At 51.7% G+C, this 22,133-nt stretch overlaps 1 protein-coding gene across 5 annotated transcripts; it reads right to left on the bottom strand.

Moving 5' to 3' along the window:
• Positions 1–316: 316 nt before the first annotated feature.
• EFCAB12 (EF-hand calcium binding domain 12) lies at positions 317–18,744 on the bottom strand. Of its 5 annotated transcripts, XM_088831582.1 has the most exons (10): positions 18,169–18,744; positions 16,814–16,910; positions 13,721–14,172; positions 11,332–11,514; positions 9,216–9,372; positions 8,684–8,877; positions 7,660–7,873; positions 3,407–3,566; positions 1,717–1,773; positions 317–854 (listed from the first exon to the last, which is right to left on the bottom strand). In XM_088831582.1, exons 1-10 carry the CDS (start codon positions 18,613–18,615, stop codon positions 539–541), a joined length of 2,277 nt encoding a protein of 758 aa, XP_088687708.1. In that variant the 5' UTR covers positions 18,616–18,744; the 3' UTR covers positions 317–538. The 5 variants fall into 5 exon arrangements, 4 of the variants coding, with proteins under 4 accessions (XP_088687708.1, XP_055269510.2, XP_055269511.2 ...); XR_016036133.1 differs by lacking the exons at positions 317–854; positions 1,717–1,773; positions 16,814–16,910 and adding an exon at positions 1,877–2,180 and having other exon boundaries at positions 2,611–3,566; positions 18,567–18,744; XM_055413535.2 differs by lacking the exons at positions 317–854; positions 1,717–1,773; positions 16,814–16,910 and having other exon boundaries at positions 1,877–3,566; positions 18,567–18,744.
• Between the last annotated feature and the right edge of the window lie 3,389 nt (positions 18,745–22,133).

Here is a 22,133-nt window from a genome sequence, read left to right as displayed (position 1 = left end):
AGGGAAAGGGCTCATGAACCAGAGAGTATGCTTGCAGTTGCGAAAGGTCCAAGAGTTTTGGAAGTAGTGACCCAAAGGGCTCTGTCCTGGGGGGGATGAGGGACATGCTTATTTTATTTCAAGAGGAGGGCACAGGGGTACCCACACTACCTGCTGCTTCCTGGTGGGCACTGAGGTCCGGGAGGAGAGGCTGAATAGGTCATGCCGGCATCCCCATCAACACCTCAGGAAATGTGCCTGCTGTTTCCCCAGACCCTGGACCTCAGCTTTCCAATACCCCTCTGGCCACAGCTCCTGAATCTGGAAATTACATCAGCTGAATCACAGGTGAAATGAGGAAAACGCCAACCCAGTTTTATTTCAACAGGACAGAGGTCAGGAGTGGGAGACACTCAAAAACCACACTTTTCCCTGGACACATCCACCCTCTGAGACATGGGACGCTTTGTCTGGAGACAGCTGGCCCAGGCATTCCCACTGAAACGACTTCTCTGGCCTGGCTCTTTGACGCCCTCCCTGCGTCTGTGGCTCTGGGCTGCTAGCTGCACTGGTGCCTGGCCCCAGGATGGCTAGGTCTGGTGACACCTGGACCACTGTAGTTGATGTGATAGATCTTGTGGGCATCGTAATAGGCGTAGGTCACATAATTCACATCCTTAATGGGCCACCAGCGGTTGGGGTGGTAGGTGGCTGAGTAGACATGGGGCCGCTGTTGGACACAGCTGAAGATGGCCAGGCTCCGGTCTGTGGTCACAGTGGGCAGGTAGAGCCGCAGCTTGTCCAGGAGGTGACCCGGCCAGAAGAAGTTGGGATGCGTTAGCTGCGGACTGCTGGGCTTCTTCTCCTTCAGCTTCCTGGGGAAGGAGAAGACGGAGACAGTTGTCATGGAGACAGGGGGCAGCTGGGGCTCCTTCCCAGCTGAGCCTGCCACTGTGAGCAGAGCGGAGGTGCAGCTCTGTGCTAAGCACTGCAGTACTCGGTTGTCCTGCCTGCCTCATCAGCGAAGACCCGGAGGCCTAGAGGGGCGACGTCATTTCCCCAAGGCCACACAGCTGGCAAGTGGCGGGGGGCGGGCTTGACTGCCAGTCGGCTGCCTCTAAATCCAGACTCTCAACACGCACACCACCTGTTCTGCAGAGGCATCGTCACATGCCGTTCAGAGGGCAGCCGCTGGAGTCAGCACACCTGGGCCCGAATCTCTGCTCCACCGCTTAATAGATCCGTGACTTGGAGCAAGGCCGTCAAGCTTCCTGTACGGCAGTTTCCTCTTCTGTGAAATGGGAACGCTGAGAGTATCTTCAGACGGTTGTGGAGAGGATTTACGTGGATGAACGAGTGGAGAGCAGGGTCTGCCTGGCACTCTTGTGCGTGCACGCGTGCTGTCTCTTCAGTCGTGTCTGACTCTCTGCGACCCCATGGACTGTAGCCTGCCAGGCTCCTCTGTCCATGGGATTCTCTGGGCAAGAATACTGGCGTGGGTTGCCATGCCCTTCTGCAGAAGATCTTCCCGACCCAGGGATCAAAGTCTCCTGCACTGCAGGTGGATTCTTTACTGCTGAGCCATCAGGGAAGCCCCTGGCACACTTAAGGATCATTTTACAGACCCTCAGCTCCTGGGCACTGAGTCCCGGATGCTGGTTACCCCGCAATACTTGAGTCCCGGGTCCCTTCCTCCCACCTGTGCCCGCCCCCCCGAGTTCGATGATCACTACAGACCTGGTGAATTCCTCAAATTCCTTAAAACTGATTTTCTTGATTTTCTTCGGCATTTTCCTGGTGGAGGAGAGAGAGAGAGGTATCTTGTCAGGAGACGGGAAATCCAGGTCAGGGGGGCCTCAGGGAGTAAGTAGGTCGGGGTGACGGGGACCCACCTCAGTCAAGACCAGAGCTCTGGAAAGAGAACTCCTCCCTGGGCGGATCCCTGACTCTGTCCGCCATGCTCCAGTGGAACACACAGTGGACTGGAGTGTCTAGACCTCTGGACCTCTGGGGAAGCAGACAGGATGGCAGCCCTGGGTTCCTGGCCTGGCTGGTTGGGCAACTTGGGACAAGTCTGCCCCCTTGTAGGGGCCTCGGGTTTCTCGTTCCCCAGCATGGAGACCTCTCAAGTGAGACATGCTCAGTCATCTGAATCCTTTTTGCGCTGCGACTCCCATTTGCCCTCCAGAGCTGAATCCCGCCTTGAGGACAATAAGGGTGGTAAAAGCTGATGCCCCAAACCTGGGGCCTGGTGGACGTCACTTAATCGCCACAGCACTCTTTCCCAGCAAGCCTGCATCTGGTCTCGGAATCTTTGACAAGGCACGCTAAGTAGCCAATGAAACCAGTCCACCCCCACCCTGGGGTACTACTAGCCTTTATAACTGGGGCCTGTCGGAGCAGGACAGAAGTCACTTTCTCAGTTTTTTGAGGTTCATGGCTCAGGAATTGGTGGCAGCCACGCAGGGGATCACCAGGGGATCAGAGAGAACTCTCTAGGTGACCAGCTGCCCAGCTCACCCTCATCTCTTCCCCGCCAGGACTGTGGCCAGCACCACCTGCAGGCAAAGCCCACTCCTACACTTAAGAATGACCTGAAGGGATAGGCGCTCAGGTGCTAAGGGTCCTTACCGTGTGTGTGGTGGAGCTATTAGGCCCATTTTACAGATGAACATGCTGAGGTTCAGTGAGCGAGGTAACTGTCCATTTGACCTCTGGTCTGTCAGACTGCCTGTCCATTTGACCTCTGGTCTGTCAGTGGAGCAGATTGCTCCACTGCTTTCCCACCCCGGTTGTCTGGCCAGACCACCAGAGCGGGCATCTGGCAGCGATGGATGGTGTGGGCAGGTCCTCAGCCCCTCCCCTGTCATGGTATCTGGTCAGCTGCCCCTTCTCCCCTCCCTCCCTCCACTCTGCAGTCCCCACCGAAGTTGGCTGGTAGCCTGCTCACCGGTCACCTCCTGACAAAGGAGGGCATTCTCTTAGAGAGGACTTGGGGTGATCTGAGGGTTGGGGGAGGCCCCAGGGCACAGTTCTTTTCTCCGGGCGGGGTGTGAAAGCCCATCTCTTGCTAGAGAAGGCAGAGGAGGGGTTGCCACCACTGTCCTTGGCAGGGGCCCTACACCCAGCCCACGATTTGTGAAGAAGCCTCTCCGGTTTCTCTAAGAAGTCCTTCTTTTTAACCTTTTCCAGAGACCTTAAGGTCGTGTAGGATGTAGTCAGGAAGGCAGCTGCGTGGGAGTGAGGCAAGGGGGCTGGGGAGACACGTGTTGGGGGGACGCACGGCCAGCCCGTGGGGTCAGGTGAGCTGGGCATGCCAGGTAAGGGCACAGACACCGCCCCGTGGCCCCCTGTAACTGCCCCCCACCAGCCATGGGGCATCAGTGGGCAGGAGCACAGGGCAGGGGAGTAGGGGCTGACACTCAGCTTGTCAGGCTTCTGAGCCACAGGCACGGGAACTCCCTGGGGCCGGAGCAGGGCCAGGTTCGCACTGAAGGGCTTGAAGTCTGAGTAGTAGCCTCCCGGCTGCCGGATCGGGCGCATCTGGTCCTTCTGGAAAATGATCTTGTCCCCCGGGTACATCAGGGCTGTGAGCAGGAGGAGAAACACGGCCTGTCGGCCCGCGACCCCTCCCTAACCCCAGCCTTTGGGGCCAAGGGGGGGCTATTTTTAAAAACAAATTCACATTCTTGTTTGAAAACATTTTTGTTATATACTTTTTTTTTTGGTCTCCAGTGGCATGTGGGATCTTAGTTCCCCAACCAGAGATCGAACCCACAGTTCCCTGCACAGGAAGCTTGGAGTCTTAACCATTAAGCTTCCAGGGAAGTCCCTTTACTTTTTATTTTTAAATGGTGGTAGGTTCACAGCAAGTCACAAAAAATAGTGCAGCGGGTCCCCAAGCCCTTCCCCAGCAACCCCCGATGGTGGTGAGTGCATCCTGGCAGCACGCTGTCGGGAAGCGGAGCTGGCAGGCTACCACTCAGAGGACCAGAGATGAGGGCGCCTGTTCAGAACCAGGGCGGCGTTGGCCCCGAGGGAGTGTGGCCCCACACCCTGCTCTGTAGGGGCGACCTGGTCAGGAGTCCTTGAAGGAGGGAGGGAGGCCTCACCCAGGACGTCACTGGATTAATTTAGACTCGGTGGATGGTGAGTTTTCTCGTGCAGAAGAAGTAGTCCTGCAGCCACTGAGCAGTGCTCGCCCCGGCATCTCGTGTTCTGGATACAGTGATGGAGGTTCACTCTCCAGGTTATTAATTTTTTAAGTTGCTTTTTTGTTTGTTTGTTTTAGTTAGTGAATTAACTACAGTTTATTGCTTATACTGCCCCCTCCTTATCTGGCCAACACAAATTTATTTATTTACATTATCTGTTTTGGCTGAGAGGCTTGTGGGATCTTAGTTCTCTGACCAGGGATGGAACCCATGCCCCTTGCTTTGGAAACTCAGTGTCTTAACAACTGGACTGCCAGGGAAGCCCCAGAATTATTATTATTGATATTTATTTATTTGGTGGCACCAGGTCTTAGTTGTGAGGGGATTTCAATCTTTAGTTGCAGCATCTGAGATCTAGCTCCCCGACTAGGGGTCTAACTCAGGCCCCTCACAGTGGGAGCATGGAGTCTTAGCCACTGGACCACCAGGGAAGTCCCAGGTTTTTAATGTTGGTTATTTGTGTGGAGGGCAGGGATTGCACAGGAAGGGGGAGATAGGCAACATCAACATTTTTAAAAGCTTTACATGATTTTTAAACTATAATTTTTAATGTATATACATATAGGGCTTTTTAAACATGACTTATAGAACTAATCTACATGAATAGCCAATAAATAAGAAAAAGAGATTTGTGAAAGGACAGTCACTAAATATTATTGGTGGTCAACTCTGGCTGGGGGATTTTTTTTTTTTTCAAAAATGTAAATGAGCAAGATTTATCTATAAAATTAGGGGGAACAGAACAATAAAGCTATATTCAGTGTGGAGGGGAAATGCCTCGATGTTCTAGAAGTCTGGCCCATGAGCCTGAGGCCTGGGGTCTGAGCCCACCAAGCTCTAGTCTCAGGCACAGACCTGGAAGTGCCGGGGTTTGTGCTTCTGGGCTCTGTCTTAAGGACAGCCAACAGACAGTGGCCAGGACAGTGGCCAGAGATGGACTAGCATCTTTCCCACTTTGGACCAGTCAGAAGCAAAAGGAAGCCCACCCACAGATGCTCCTGTGTGCCCATGAGTGAGGGATCCTGCAGACAGGTGAAGCTCAGCTGTGTGCGGGCCTGGGAGCCAGCAAAAGCCGGTGGTGGAGAGACTCAGTAAAGCCTCGATCCTCTGGTGGGGACAGACCAGCTGGCGTGTCCGGGGGTCAAGACCTAGCCCGCACGAGCAGTAGTGTGCCTGGGAATCCTGCCTGCATTTTAGAACACCTGCAGCCCCACCGCGCGCCAAGCCCAGGTGATGTGGGAGCATGAGGCTCCCCGAGGAAGGAGGGAGGAAGGACGATTTCATGAAAAGTCAGGGTCGAGAGCTGTGGGGTCACCTGCCATATCTCTGCCCTCCCGGCCCAGATGGCAGCAAGCAGCTGCCCAAGCAAGGGGCGTGCAGCTTGTGTGGGAGACAGTGACCGTTTAGGCTGGTTGGCTTGTGTTCCTGAAGGCCCTTGGCCACTTCTCCCCGTATAGACCTGTTAATGGCCTGACTTGTATCCCCCCAAGTTCATATATTGAAGCCCTGACCCCTAGAATTTGTATTTGGAGATGAGGCCTTTCAGGAGGTGATACGGCTAAAATGAAGCCACTAAGGAAGACCGGCATCCAGTCTGACTGGTGTACTTAGCAGAGGAAATCTGGACACACAGAGAGACCGCAGGGGCGCATGTGTGCATGGAAACCACCATGTGAATAGACAGACAGACAGACGGTGACTATCTGGAGGCCACGGAGCGCAATCTCAGAGCAAGTGAACCCTGCCAGCATCTCGCTCTTGGACTTGCCAGCCTCCAGAATGCTGAGAAAATACCTTTCTTCAGGGTAAGCCCCCAGTCTGTGGTGGTTTGTTACAGCAGTTCTACCAAACTAATATAAGACCCAAGGTCCTCTACACTGAGCGTTTGTTTCCCCTCCCAGAGGGAAAAAATGGAAACAACCAACTGTGACTGTTAACTCTTGTTCTCAGGGAAGTCACAGCACTCTCTGTGTGTCCCTTTCTCAGAAAACCACAGCCCAGTAGGGCCACAGCTCCTTCCTTCAAGGCTTCTACAGGAAAACCTCTGCCCTCCAGTGCAGCAGCGACCGGCCTGTTAATACATTGGCCTTTTCATAGATGTGGGATGCCAGCATCACTGCATGGTCATCAGGGGCTGATGGGGCCGCTCCTCTGCCCCACGTCTCATGAGCACACAGTCCACCCAGGAGTGGAGGGTTCAGATCTGCTTGGATACACGAAAACACAGCTCTTTCCCTGAGCAGAGGGCGAAGGGCTTCCACAGAACCCGTCTCCCAGTGCATTCTTCCCTCCGTGTGGCCCAAGCACGGAGAAACAGGCCTGGCCGAGACGAGTGGGTTTGGAACACTCCACCTATCGTCGCGGTTACTTCTCCCAGCCAGGCTTCCTGTCCGAAATCGCCTACTCTAATAAGCAAACTAATTCATACTTAGGAATAACAAAATAGTTTCCCTTTATCACGCAATCACAATTCCCAAAGACAAAAGCATATTTGTAAAAAAAAATACTAGACATCAATATTAAAGGAAACAATGCATTGTCCACAAGTCTCATTCTTCAACCATCTTATCCCTGATCCTACAACAGTTTTATCTGCTTAAGGAAATGGCTGTTATTGTCAGTAAATATGAATACCAAATAATCATGATATAACTACATTATTTCATCTTCAGTTCAGTTCATTTCAGTCGCTCAGTCGTGTCCGACTCTTTGCGACCCCATGAATCACAGCACGCCAGGCCTCCCTGTCCATCACCAACTTCCGGAGTTCACTCAAACTCATTTCATCTTAACAACTGCCTTTCGAGGTCTTTTAAGTTCCTTTTTTTAGGAAACATCACATGCACAGATTCACTCACTTATAACACCGATGTATTTCCTACATCGACACGATGGTCGGTGCTCATTCGGGAGCGTTCCTCCTGGCCCACCTCTGGCTCCCTCACCTGGAACTCCAGTCCCAGTGCTCCCTTCCCTAGGCTAGGGAACCTGGACTCCGGGCCTATGGAGCAGAGTGTGGGCCCTGCAGGGCTGTAAAATCCCGTCTCACAGTGAACCAGGGGACCTCCCTGGTGGCGCACGGGACAGGAGTCTGCCTGCCAGTGCAGGGGACAGCGGGTTTGATCTCCGGTCTGGGAGGATCCCACGTGCTGCGGTGCACCTCAGCTTCTGAGCCTGTGCCCGAGACGCCCTGCTTCACAACGAGAGAAATCACCGCCATGAGAGGCCCGTGCGCCGCCACCAGAGGGCAGCCGCCGCTCCCCGCACCCAGAGGAAAAGCCCACGTGGCGGCGAAGCCGGAGCACAGCCCCAAATAGATAAAAACCAAGCCCCTTCTCCCCAGCGTCTCCGCGGTGTGGCTGGGCGCTCGTCGGCTGGGGAAGGGCAAGCCTCAGGTGGCTGCCACCCTGGCCCCCGGCTCGGGGCCCCCCTTGGCACCTTCCCAGCGGCCCCCCGAGGCCCGTACCTCTCATGAGGATGTCCTCGGTCAGCGGGAGGCCGTGGGCCTCGCAGACCTTCCAGCACTGCAGGTAGACCAGGAAGGTGTCCACGCGGGACCTGTTGAGGATGTCCTCCATCTCCCCGTGGACGGTGGTCGGCAGGCAGTGCTCGTCAAAGCGCTTGTTCCCGCTGCGCACCAGGCGGCACTGCTCCGTGTACTCGATCGAGGGGAGGGCCAGCTGCGGGGAGAGCGGAGGTGGGCACTCACTCCTCCTCGGAGCCTCAGCCGCCTACCCCCGGCCGGTGAGTGCAGGTGTTGATGTCAGCCACTCGGAAGGAAAAATCACCCGTGGTCAAGGTGACCCCTGAATAACATGCGAATTGGTCCGGGCACAAGGTTCTGTGTGCACAGCTCCTTACACAGAAGCGCACACAGGACTGTATACACACACAGAAGGCTCCTTGCGTGTGTGCTAAGTCACTCAGTCATGTCCAGCTCTTTGTTCTGCAACCCCATGGACTGTAGCCCACCAGGCTCCTCTGTCCATGGGATTCTCCAGGCAAGAATTCGGGAGTGGGTTGCCATTTCCATTCTCCAGGGGATCTTCCCGACTCAGGGATTGAACCTGGGTCTCCTGCACTGCAGGCAGATTCCTTAGCATCTGAGCCACCAGGGGAGCACCTAGAACAGTGCCTCAATAAATATTTATCGGGTGAATTAATTTATACAATCGGTTCTCCCTTCCTTCACTCGACATGTGTTCCTGGAGCGCCAGCTCAGTGCCAGGCCCCAGGCCAGGTTCTCGGACTCCCGCTGCGATGAACGCGCAGTCCGGGTCTCAGGACTCAGTCACGACTCAACAGTTGGAGGAAGGGAATTCGGTACTTTCAGAAACATATCAACTCATCTTACCAGAAACCCTGGGAGGCAGGTGTTGTTCACACACACAGAAGAAGGAGCAAGGCGGTAAGGAAGCCGGGCCCCCGAGCTCCCGGCCAGAAGGTGGGCACGTGGGGGCCCCGAGCCCGCCCCTCCGTCGGCGGCGCACCTTTTCCCGCCGCTTCCTGTCTCGGTAGTGCTTGCCCGCGTCTTCCATCTCCTCCAGCGTCATGGGCCGCGCCTCCATCTCCGTGTCGACCGTGGGCGCTGTCAGCAGGTCCATCCTGGGAGCCTCTGGGGGTACAGTCGCCTTCTGCTTCGAGGACGGACTCTGTGCCCATCTGCCCTTGGACGATCTGTAACCTAGGGGCGGAAGGAAGAGGCAGAGGGAGGAGGAGATGGGAGGGTGCCCGGCCACGGGGCCCGTCAGGCGGTGAACCGGTGACACCAAGCGGGCGCCTTGAAGGTATTCCTTCTTCCGGCTCCTCTGTGGCCTTCTCTTCCCTCTCCCGCACCCTGCCCCGGCCTTCCTGTTGCCGTTCCCATCCTCCAGCATCCTCCTTTTCCAGGCCTCTACGGCCCCAGGCAGAAATGAGATCCTGGCCCTGCCGCTTTCTAGATTTGAGACTGTGGCCAGGCGGCCAGCCTCTCTGAGCATTAGCTCCCTCCCTGCACGGGGAGGGGCGGAGGCAGGTACGGACCCTCTTTTGCAGCGGTCAGGGTGGTTTGCTGCTGAGCCAAAGACCACTGCTTGTAGGTGCTGGCCAGGTTATCCATCGTGATGCTGTTGTGCTTCCCCAGAGAGCTGAGGTAGATCACAATATCCTCCACCTCCTGGTTTTTCAGAGGGACTCCAATCTGAGGAGACAAGAGAAGCCCCCAGGTGGGCAGCCTGGCTCCAAACATCCTGCTAGGATGGCCAAGGCCTTGCCAGCTTGGCCCCGCCTCCCTGGCTAGTTTCATCCTCAGCCCCTCCCAGCTCTCACACCCAAGGTCCCTGCGAAGGAGTTCAGAGGCTCTCCCCGGGGCCCTGCACATTTCTCACCCTCTGCCTTGACTCAGGTGTTTCCCACTTTCTGCCTGAACAGCTCCCATCCCTCCTTCCAAAGCCCGGTCCAGACGTGTCCCCATCTTTGCAGAGGCTGTTACTTCTCTCTCTGGCCTCCCTGCCCACTCCATTCCAATCTCAGGTTTTCTGTGCCGGACTGGAAGGAGGATCTCACATCTGTCATCCTTGTCCATGAGGGACACAGAGGCCTCCCTTAAGTAAAATAGAGCCGGAAATCTGATGCCTGGGACTCTTTTAAGGGTGGCAGGCAACTTTGGAGAAATACAATGCTGCTGCTGAGTCACTTCAGTCGTGTCCGACTCTGTGTGACCCCACAGACAGAAGCCCACCAGGCTCCCCCGTCCCTGGGATTCTCCAGGCAAGAACACTGGAGTGGGTTGCCATTTCCTTCTCCAGGAGAAATACAATACTTGCCAGCAATACTGAATATTCAAGAAAAACAGTGTGAAAGGAAATGTAACTTTGCCAGTTTCTTTACACTGTACATGTTATTCACTGAGCTTTACTTAAAGCCGAACAGAACTTACCTGGTGCTAAAGGATTTAGTGTTTGATCTTTTTGGTGACATTGATTAAGGACCCTTTATTTTTTGTTTTAAATGCTTTGAAATGTTGTTTCGATAACTACATGGCATAAAATGAAAGTGTAAAACTGCTCGTGATTTAAGACTGAAAAAAGTGTAGCATTCCCCTTCTTTCCTAAAGTTTTTTTTTTAAAGGTATCATGTATTCAAAATATATAAAAGTTTAAGTCGCCCAGACCAGGAGTCAGCAAACTTTTTCTAGAAAGGGCCAGATGATAATTATTTTAGGCTCTGGGAGCCATGTGGGTCTCTGTCACCACTATTCAACTCTGTCCTCCTGGCATGAGGGCAGCCATGATGACGCATAGGCAAATGTGTGTGGCTGTGTTCCAATAAAACTTTATTGACAAAAAAAACAGGAGACCAGTTGGATTCGACTCCTGGAGCATAGTTAGCAGATCTCTGCTAGACCAACAGGACTTTCTGTGATGATGGGAAGGTGCTGGGTCTTAGGGGTCCAGCAGCAGAGCAACTGCTAAGCACTCCAACTGTGGCTGCTGTGCCTGGGGAGCTGGAGTTCTAGTTTTATTTATAGTTAAATTGAATTTTTGAATAACCCGTCAAGGTGTGGTCTGAGGACCCGCATCATGGGCATCGCTGGGACCTTGTTAGCATGCAGCATCCTGAGGGGGCTACCCTGGTGGTCCAGTGGTTAGGACTCCCTGCTTCCACTGCTGGGGGCTCAGGTTTGATCCCTGGTCGGGGAACTAAGATCCCATAAGCTGCGTGGGAAGGCAGTATCTTGGGACCCCCACACAGAGGTACTGGGACAGAAGCTGCGTTTTAACAATACCCCTATGTGAGTCACATGCTACTGATGGTTCCAGAAGTTCTAGAAGGTTCTAAAGGCAGGACTGAAGATCCAGCTCTCTCTGCTCAGTTCTGGGGTCTCACTGGCAAGACAGTGATTCCCTAAGCAGCAGGCTGGTTACAAGGCTGGCTCTACAGACTTCCCCCTCAGGTAGGGCCTTTCAAGGTCAGACTGGGGTGAGGTGGCCTTAGGGGTCTGATGGGGGCCTCAGGTTAAGCCACATATTCCAATCCGGCTTTACAAGTAGTACGGGGGATAGTCAGAGCAGGACCTGGGGGTAGCGCAGCGGGGCTGTGGAGGTACATGGGCACTCCCACCCCACCTCTAGCTAGGGGAGGCCGGGGAGGCGCTTACCGCCTTGAGAGCCATGATGAACTCCTCCCTGGAGATCTGGTGCCCGCCCCGGTCCACCGTATGAAACAGCTCCAGGATCTTGATCTTGCGGCAGTGCAGGTAGGAGTACAAGGTCGACAGGGCAGGGGGTTTGGGCAGTCGGAGCTGGGGCACCTGCCGGCGGGAGGGTCGCTGGCTTTTCTTCTGAAAGAGGCCAGAGAGGCGGGCAGAGGGGAGCGTTCAGGAGACACCACAGAGCTGGATCCCCAGAATTAGAAATGGGAAAGAGAGAGGCCAAGTCATGCCACCCAGACAGTAGGGTGGAGGGGAAAGGGTGTGGGCTTCCAGAAGGCTTGTCCTGCTGCAGGAGGCCCGGGACGCTTGGCTTCTCTGAGCCTCCAGGTTCTCATTGGGCACAAGAGGTTTGGACAAAATGAGAACTAGAACTTCATTCTTATCCCCATCTCTCCTGTCAGAACAGTCACTATTATAATCCCACTGGGCTCTCAGTGCATCAAAATATGAGCCCCTGCCTGAAGCCGCCTGGGGCCTCTGCTCCCCCTGACTTCCAGCCTCTGGCCCCCCGGGGCCTCCCGCCTGGAACACCTCTCCCTTCTCTGTCAGAATCCTACTGCTCCTCCCTTTCCAGGTGAACGGGAATACAGTCAGCCCTCCATGTCCATGGACTCCACATCCACTGATTTAAAAACTCCACAAAGTCCCAAAAAGTAAAGCTTGAATTTGTCATGGCTGTCAACTATTTATGTCATACTTAACATGATATGAATTCACATGACCTTTACATTACATTAGGTATTCTAAGTCATCTAGAGATGATTCAAATGTAAGGGAGGATGCTTGTGGGTTATATGCAAATACTCTGCCCTTTTATATGAGGGTCTCGAGCAACTTCAGATGTTGGTATCCGTGGGGTACCCCCCAACAGATAGCAGGGTAAACTACTTAGGAATACTGTTCCTTTAGTGTGGTGGAGCGCTTGACAGTTTACAAAAGGCCTTTCTGTTCCCTAGCTTATAGCTCCTCAGCGGCCTGGAGTCTATTAGTGACCTGGAGTCAACTGCAGAGTCATTCATCTCTTGTGTCTGCCTCCCCCACTAACACGTGAACATCCTGGGAGCAAGCCCACATCTTACTCAGCTACATTCCCCACCTCCTACGCTTGTACTCAACAAAGGCCCCAGCCCTGTGCAAGCAGGCAGTAATGGTTTGCTGAATGGAAAAGAAGAATGTCATGAATTCAATATTAGGTATTAGCTTCCCTTTTTACAAATGACGAAACAGGCTCAGAGAGGTGAAGTGACTTGCCCAGGGTCACACAGCAAGTAAGCAGTGGATTTCTAACCCAAGTCCTGTGCTTATACCTAGAGGCTGTGCTGCTGGCAGGAAAGGGTGTGTGAGAACCATGAAAGTTGGGTTTTGACTATGATTACACCAAGGACTGACTGGAGTTCAGGATCTAACCCAAATGAAACCAGTAATTCTGCAATAATAATAAAAATGACGAACATTGAATGAGGGCTCACTATATGCTCAGCATGTCTCAGGCACCCTCTATATATTAATCCATTTGGATGTTGCAGCAACCATGGGAAGCAGGCACAATGGTTCTCCCCATTTAACAGTTGAGGAAACTGAGGCCCAGATCATGTGGCTAGGAAGTAGCAGATCTGGGTTTAAACCCAAGTTATCTGACCTCTTATGCCAGCTTTACCTGAACTGGGAGAATTTTCAAGTGTCTTCTGTGTTGGATGCATTTGGAAGATGAGGGCTCTGGCTGCTGACAGCCAGTTACCATCTCTGTGGGCTTGGACAATGTATGGCCTCACTGATCTGTCTTCATATTTATAGAGGGAACAATATGCCTGATATACACAAATTCATATACAAATGTTGTAAAAGATTTGCTTAGAAAAGAAAAGATTTATAAGATTTTCTTCCAGTCTCACAACTGTGATCTTCACAATAGCCCTGTGAACACGTGGCGGGGGTTGTGTGTACATGTGTGCGTGTGTGTGTCCAGTCGCATCTGACTCTTTGCGACCCCACAGATTGTAACCCGTCAGGCTCCTCTGACCATGGGATTCTCCAGGCAAGAATACGGGAGTGGGGTGCCCTTCCCTTCTCCAGGGAATCTTCCTGACTCAGGGATGGAACCTGGGTCTCCTGCACTGCAGGCGGATTCTTTACTGTCTGAGCCAACAGGGAAGCCCAACAAGAGATCACAAGTACACCACCTTTTCAGGACTTTTGTCCCAGGACTCCCCTGGACTGGGAGTGGGGATAGTGGGGGTTAGGGTGAAAGATCCCCACCCTTCCTAATCTGAGGGAATGAGTGACAGCAAGCCCCTAACACCCAGAGTGTCTGTGCCTGGCAAACGGGGCTGCTCACCGCGGTGTCCCTGCTCATGGCCAGCTGGCTCGGCAGCCGAGCCACGGGCTGCTCCTTGTGGATATCACATAGGACCTTGGCCTCGGACAGCGTGAGGCTGGCCTTGTTCTGCAGCCACCTCTCGACATCGCCGAATGATTCCAGGCCCTTCCGCATCTTCAGCCTCTGTCTGAGCCATGCACGCGGGTCCTCTGGCTGTTCTTGGATGGCCCTGACTTCCGGGGCTTTGGGGCTGGGGGTGGGCTCCGGGGGAGTCTGGGGTTGGGGCGCGGGACAGACGGGCCTCGGAGCCGCCTTCTGCGGCAGGATGATGACCCGCCGGCGGCTCCTGGGCAGGTGGAAGTCTTCCTGCTTGAACTGCTTGAAGCAGTGGGCGATGACCGCTTCAGGGCTGAACACCGGCTCCTTGCTGGCATTTTCATCGTCAAGCAAGGACTTAGAGTGGCAGAACCCTTGGGGGAAGAGGGTTAGAAGGTGAGTTCCTGTCAGGATGAGGACCAGAGGAGTCAGGAAGGAGAGGCGCTTCAGCACTGGGCTGCGTGTCAGGGCGCCTGGCTTCCAGGCCTGACTTCACTGTTGCCTTGTGATGATGGTGAAAATATTTACATCTAACATGACTCGATGGACATGAGTTTGAGTGAACTCAAGGAATTGGTGATGGACAGGGAGGCTGGCGTGCTGTGATTCGTGGGGTCGCGGAGAGTCGGACATGCCTGAGCGACTGAACTGAACTGGACTGAACGTGACTGGGCACTCCCTGCGGCAGAGGGATTTCTGTGCTTTCTCATGGAACCCATCTTAGGTTGTAATTTTACTCCACCCGACTCTGGCTGCACCTTACTCGTTGGCAATCAGAATGATCTTTTTAAAATGCCATTCTGATGGTCTGAACATCTGAGGCAGCCTACTGCTGGAAAGAGCAGAGACTTTGCAGCCAGAGTGCTCTGGCCTGAGTCCTAGCTCAGCTGCTTATGGGCAGCATGATCTCTTATTCTTTCTGGGTCTCAATCTCTTCATCTGTAAAATGGGGATAATGATGGTACCTGTCTTACTGTGTGGTAGAGATGCTTAGAATCCAGTTTATTCATAATGCTCAAGCACGCTCAGTCATGTCCAACTCTTTGTGACCCCCCTGCCCTCCATGGACTGTTGCCTGCCAGGCTCCTCTGTCCATGGGATTTCCCAGGCAAAAATACTGGAGGCGGGTTGCCATTTGCTCCTCCATGTGGTCTTCCTGATCCAGGGATCGAACTCAAGTCCCCTACAATAGCAGGCAAATTATTTACTGCTGAGCCACTAGGGAAGCCCTTGGTTGATGTTTATCTTTTCCAGTACACTGTGAACCAGGATCTCATCTCTCTTGTTCCCTGCTGGAGTCCCAGCGCCTCCACAGTGCCAACATACTCCGGGAGGTCAGTAGATATTTGGTTGTTGTTGCTCAGTCACTCAGGCATGTCCAACTCTTTGTGACCCCATGGACTGCAGCACCCCAGGCCTCCCTGTCCTTCACCATCTCCCGGAGCTTGCTCAAACTCATGTCCATTGAGTCGGTGTTGCTATCCAACCATCTCATCCTCTGTCGTCCCCTTCTCCTCTTGCCTTCAATCTTTCCCAGTATCAGGCTCTTTTCCAATGAGTCAGCTCTTCGCATCAGGTGGCCAAATTATTGGAGCGTCAGCCTCAGCATCAGTCCCTCCAATGGATATTTGGGGTTCATTTCCTTTAGGACAGACTGGTTTGATCTCCCTGCAATCCAAGGGATTCTCAAGAGTCTTCTCCAACGCCACAGGTCAAAAGCACAAATTCTTCAGTGCTAAGCCTTCTTTATGTTGGAGAAGGAAATGGCAACCCACTCCAGTGTTCTTGCCTGGAGAATCCCAGGGATGGGGGAGCCTGGTGGGCTGCCGTCTATGGGGTCGTACAGAGTCGGACACGACTGAAGCGACTTAGCAGCAGCAAGCCTTCTTTATGGTCTACCTCTCACATCCATACATGACTACTGGAAAAACCATAGTTTGACTAGATGGACCTTTGTTGGCAAATAACGTCTCTGCTTTTTAATATGCTGTCTAGGTTAGTCATAACTTTTCTTCCAAGGAGCAAGCATCTTTTAATTTCATGGCTGGACTCACCATCTGCAGTGATTTTGGAGCCTCCAAGAATAAAGTCTGTCACCTGTTTCCATCGTTTCCCCATCTGTTTGCCATGAAGTGATGGGACAAGATGCCATGATCTCAGTTTTTTGAATTTTGAGTTTTAAGCCAGCCTTTTCACTCTCCTCTTTCACCTTCATCAGAAGGCTCTTTAGTTCTTCTTCATTTTGGTAAGTGAGTGAATTACAAGTGGATGGACCTAAGAGGTTGTCACCATGATTATACCCATTTTACAGATTAAGACACTGAGCTCAGAGAGGCCAGAGGACACACAGTTGATTAGTAGCAGAGGTGGGACATGAACTTTGGCTTGCCTGGCCCCAGAGCTCAGCTCTTAGCCATTTCTTGCTATTACCCCAGGCTGTGACCTAATCCCACTGAGTCTCAATTCTTTTACTAAAATGATAGAAACTCTGCTCTAGCAACCTTCCAAAACTGTTATGAAAAGCAAATGAATAACAGGTGTGGGAATGTTCTAAAATTCAGAAGGAACATAGCATTATTATAAAAAAAATCTTTAAAAAAAGTCTTGTCACCTGCTACATCATTTTCCTGCCACAACGAAAACTCTCCTGCTTAAAACCTTTCTGTTACTCCCAGCTGCCTCCAGGATAAAGTTGAATCCTTAACGTGGCCCCACCTGTCGCACCTGCCCCTGCCAACCCCGCTAATCTCTCCAGTGCCGCCTCCTCATCCCTGCTTCCTCACCTTGGATTGGTTCCCAAGCTAACCTGACTGTGGTTCCAGGGTATCCCTTTCTGCCCCTGCCCCCCTTTCTGTCTTTGGAACGCACTTCCCTCTCCCCTGCTCACTTGGTCACTCCCTACTTGGCCTCAGAGGCTCAGCTCAGGCATCACCTGTCCCCAGAAGCATCCCAACCCCTCCCTCCTGCCCCTCTGGGTCCCAGAGCCCCCAAGCTTAGCCCCCTCATAGCATTTACCATATTTTTCTTGATGCCGATACTTTTCCCCAACAGCCTGTGAGTCTCCCAACGGTAAGAACTGTGTCTTACTTCCTGTGTATCCCCGGTACCCAGCCTGGCACAAAGTGAACAGTCAGTATGGTTGTTAAGTCTCTTTACAATGCACATGTGTTCCTTTCATAGTCAGAAAATAATTAGACTATGTATACATTAATGTGGACAGAACTAAACACTTCTCAACAACCCATGTATTATTTCTTTGACGACAAGTTGCTAGGTTCGACTGAGAATGTAGTCATTTATCCAACCTGCATTTATTGAGAACTACCCAGTGCTTTTTACAAATGTCTCCCTGAATTCCATCCTACTTCTCTGACTACTTATTCCCAGGCTTCTGCTTCCTATCCACTACTAAAAAGTCGATGGCTTCCAGGTTTACACTTGGGTGCTCTTTTTTTTTTTTTTCTAACAGCCTCCTCCACTCATTTCTGTGCCCCTCCATATGCAGAGGACTCCCATACCAATATTTATGACTTGGAATTAGCTCTGACTCTACATACAGTGAGAAGGAAATGGCAACCTACTGCAGTGTTCTTGCCTGGAGGATCCCATGGACAGAGGAACCTGGTGGCTTTCAGTCCATAGGGTCGCAGAGTGGGATATGACTCAAGAGGTTTAGTATTCTACTTACAGTTGCTCCCAAAGCACCTCAACTTGTATGGCTGACAAAGATCTCAAACTCAACCAAGACTGAACTTATCTCCACGTCCCTGTCTACTCTTCTGGGAGGTTCCTTATCTCTGGAGAAAGCACCTCCATCTGCCAGGTCAACCTGGCTACCAACCTGAGTGTCATGCTTGATTATTCTTCCCAAGTTCTCTATCTATCAGCGCCCAAGTCCCTGAAGTCCCCTCTCACCTGGCGCCTTTCCCTAGCCTCCCGGGTTCTTTGACTGGGGCATTTGGGACAACTCCCCACTCCCAACATTCCGAGTCTGCCAATTCATTTCTGCATTTGCTGATGCTCCCAATCTGATCCCATTATTCTCAGCAGCTTCTCCATCTCCTGGCTCCCAAGATCTCTCGGGCTCTTATCCCTTATGACCCCTCTCACCACTCATCTCCAGCAGCACTTAAACTCTGAGCAGTTTTCTGAAGATACCATGTCTCTGGGCCTCTGTGCATGCTCTTCCCCTGGTCTGGAAGGCCTTTCCTTCTCCCTCTGGCTTGGAGGACTCCATGTAAGGATCTCTTCCAGGACCATGGAAGCATTCCCCATCTCCCCCGCCTCCTCTGCGCTTAGCAGATCTCACACTCCTGGGTGTCTCCCTTGGACCCAGTATTTCTGGGATTATCCACGTATCTGTCATTCACCTCTGAAGCTGTGGTGCTGATCAAGGACAGCAGGCTATCGAGCAAAGTTTGAAGACTGGTGTTCTTTTCCATGCCGCTTCTCCAGTACTGAATGTACTCAAGTCTGGTGAGGAAGTAGAGACAGTCCAGAGGGCCTGGACACCTTTCCCGGGCACATGGATTGGGCCTCTGGTTCCAAACCAAGGCGACTCGGCTGGCTCCTCCAGCCCTGGCCCGGAAATCTGAGAAACACGCATGACCTGCCTCCGACTCCCTGGCAACCTGGCATCCAGAGAGGGGACGGCACAATGGGATACCTGTCCCTGTCCTAGCCCTCACCCCGCTTGCACCCGTCCACTCGGGGGGTCGAGGGCTTCCTGGAGGTGGCGTCGATTCCCGGGAGCTTAGGGTGAGCTTACGGAACAGCGACTGGAACGCACCCTCGTACTCTTCGTTAGAGTCGTCCATGGTCCCGGCGCTGGGAGCCGGCGCTGAAGAGCGCGTGTGAATGTGTGTGTGTGTGTGTGTTTGCTTGCGCCGGAGTATTGGGTCTCTGAAAAGCAGTAATATCCAAGTTTGCAAGAGACGCGAGACCTGCGAAGCTTGGAAGCAACGGTTGCCAAGACTACGGACGCCCCGCGCTGATTGGCTGGGCGCCGCCACGTGGCAGGAGGCCCGCGGGGAGAGGACTCGCCAGGCCTGGAGTCTGGGAGAGGCAGCCTGGCTCCTTGCAAGGGTCCTGGGAGGGGCCGGGAGCAAATGATGCAGAGCCTCTGGCTCTGCAAACAAACAAACAAAACCCCATTGGACTTCTTAGATTGGCCCGGTGGCCCCTCAATCTGGAGTAATTAATAAATCCCTGGTTTCCCCCTAAGCTGTAGGGACTTCAGCAGGTCTCCACGTGTTTAGAACACGCCCTCCCTCCTCCAGATAGACCTCTAGTGAATCCTGGACGAATAGAGGTAGTGTTTTGGGTATGCTTGGTCCCCGAAATACACGGTGCCATGCTTTGCAATGATAGAACCTGAGAAGCATTGGGTTGGCCAAAAGGTCGCTCAGAATTTTCCATATGAGCTGAGGAAGACGCCTGAAGGAACTTTTTGGCCAATCGGGCAAAAGGTGGTCTTATTCAAACAATGGAATATTAGCCATTAAAAAGGAGGTACTGACACATGCTGCTGTGACAGGCTGGCACTTGGGACCCTTGGCTGCAGTGCTTATACCAGGACAAATTTCTCCTTGAGCAACTAAAAATATAAAGAAACTACACAAGGGACTAAAATGAACAGGTAAGGGGTTTCTTGCTGGGGAGATGAAAATATCCTGGAGTTAGTGATGACAACTGCACATTGTGAATGTACTAAAAACCATTGAATTGTGCTCTTTAAAAATGGTTAAGTCAATTTTTAGGGGCAAATTTTGTTTCAATAAAAGGTTAGAAAAAACCCAGACACTTGAGGGCTTACTCTGTATAAAATATCATCCTTACTGAAATGCATTATTATTTTTTAACTTTTATTTGGCTGTGCTGGAACTTGCCTGCGGCATGTGGAATCTGACCAGGAATCAAACCTGGGCCCCCTGCAATGGGAGGGTGGAGCATTAATTTTGTGACTCTCTCAAACATCTGAGGTCTCCCCTCGGACTATCCCTATAGACCACATTAATGCAGTGCTTCTATAAGCCAGACTCCATGTAAACTATTTCATATATTGACTTAATAATCATAACTGACTTATTCTAAAGAGGGAACAGGTACAGAGACCAGGTCATCTGCAGGAAAAGGGAAAAGGCAGGGCTTGATATAGCCTGAGCTCCTGATGTGGAGCTTCCCTGCGATGTCCACAGGCCCACAACTCTGATGGAAATCCTGGGATGGGACCTGGGCCCCGCCACCCCTGAACCCCAAGTTTGGTGCCTGCCTCTACCCTCTGACCTCAGCTGTGGCCAGGGTTGCAGGGGACCCTCTAGACTCTTCACTGCAGTGTTGGGCACCTTGTCCCCACACCTTACCCCTTCTGTTCTTTTCCATTATTGTTTATACCTTTCTCTTTCCTGTGAAGGTCCCCACAGAGCCAGCACAGACCTTCGCACTTAGTGAATGCTACTCTGGTGTCTATTACATAAAAATGTGATGGGAGGTTATGAAGTGGATGCTTGCCTCGTGGTGTACGTGTGGCCAGTTTTCTCGCTCTGTTCAAAATCCATCATTCTCTAAAAAATGGAATTCATTCACTAAAGTGGAAACAACCAGTGCTCTGCAGCACAGTGTTTGCTTGTTCTGCTCACACTCTACCCTACAACAAAAGCAGTTTTCCTAACAATTTATTTTTCATTTATTCAATCAGGTTAATTCACAAATTATGCCTTTGAAAGGTTGTTGCTGAACCACGGAAGATGCCGGGATTCTTGGCCTCTGGAGAATTCAATCCAGGGCCAGTGACGAGGCTTGATCGCTCAGAGCTTTTGTGTAATAAAGGTTTATTACAGTATGAAAGAGACAGAGAAAGCTTCTGACACAGATATCAGAAGGGGGCAGAAAGAGTGCCCCCCTGCTAGTCTTTAGCAGGATGTTATATAGCTACTGCTGCTGCTGCTAAGTCGCTTCAGTCGTGTCCGACTCTGTGCGACCCCATAGACAGTAGCCCACCAGGCTCCCCCGTCCCTGGGATTCTCCAGGCAAGAACACAAAGGAAGTGTCTCAAACTCAGAGAATGGCACCAGGTCCCTCACCCACAACACGCATTTTGAGATAACATTGGCACCAGGTGAGTCATCTCAGGCCATAAAACCATTGACATGAACCTTGAAGAAAGGCAGGTTTCCAAGGAAATATAGTTTCATTAACATAGAATAGGGAAACAATGTATGAGGAAAACATACTCTTTTGTCAAGTCAGTTCTGAGCCTTTAGGTGGAACCAACTTGAAGACAGAGTCCAGGGTAAATACATAGTACATTAATATAGCTTAAGACAAATATTTCCATAAGAAAAATGCACTGGTTAGCTCAAGAAAAATTCATTTGAGTAAAGTTCAGGTGGAACCAGGTGTCATTATGGCAACACATAATTTTAAGAGAAACCTCTTTTTAAATTCGTATAGAGAAGGGGAAAAAATCTTAACACTTGTTTGTTTCCTCCTGCTGCTTAAGAGAGATAAAAAATGTCTGACACTTGCAGCCTATTTCCTCAGTTTGGAGACCCCTGGCCTCCTTGCCTGTTACCCTCTCACCTTAAAATGATTGATAATTGAGGCTCGATAACTTAGATTTTCATGTTTTATGAGTTCCTTCTAAAGTAAATGTTTTAGTATTTAGGTTATACCATGATAATACCTGTATAAAAATGGCAAAAACTAAAAAGGTCCTGTCCTCCAGCTGGAAGATGAGAGACGGGTAAATGCTTTGAGTTTTCACATGGGGATCACAGCAAACGCATGAGTCAGAAACCAAGACTCTGAAACATAACTGCAGGCAGGTATTCACACTAGGTTATCAAATGGATGCTGGGGTCAAATCTCCAATTCCTAAAAGTCAACAGAGTCCTTAAGAATGATAATGACAGGGACTTCCCCGGTGGCTAAGACTCTGTGCTCCCAATGAAAGGGGCCTGGGTTTGATTCCTGGTTGGGGAACTAGATCCAACATACTGCAACTAAGACCTGGTACAGTCAAAAAAAAAAAGAAGGAAAGGGCCTATAAAAACACACACGATGAAAAAACAATCTTATTTTTCCTTGCGGGTTAGCATTTTTTTTTGATGTGTCTGCAGTCTTGGAAGCTTGAATACACTATGTTCTCCTACAAATGGACCTTGAGAGCTTGTCTGGAGGTCCTAGCAGGGGAGTGCAGGTACTCATACATCCTGATCAAAGAAAGGTCCTCCTCAATTGGGGAAGGTTGTCCTCTTCAGCTGAACGTGCAGTAGCCAACCAACCAGTCAAATCAACCCCCGCAGTCAATGGAGTGACAGATGACACGGCCAGA

This window comes from Moschus berezovskii, chromosome 24, assembly GCF_049115385.1.
Source record: "Moschus berezovskii isolate FMDL1 chromosome 24, NW_MosBer_1.0, whole genome shotgun sequence".
NCBI classification, from domain to species: domain Eukaryota; kingdom Metazoa; phylum Chordata; class Mammalia; order Artiodactyla; family Moschidae; genus Moschus; species Moschus berezovskii.
This window is presented reverse-complemented; position numbering and strand designations above follow the sequence as displayed.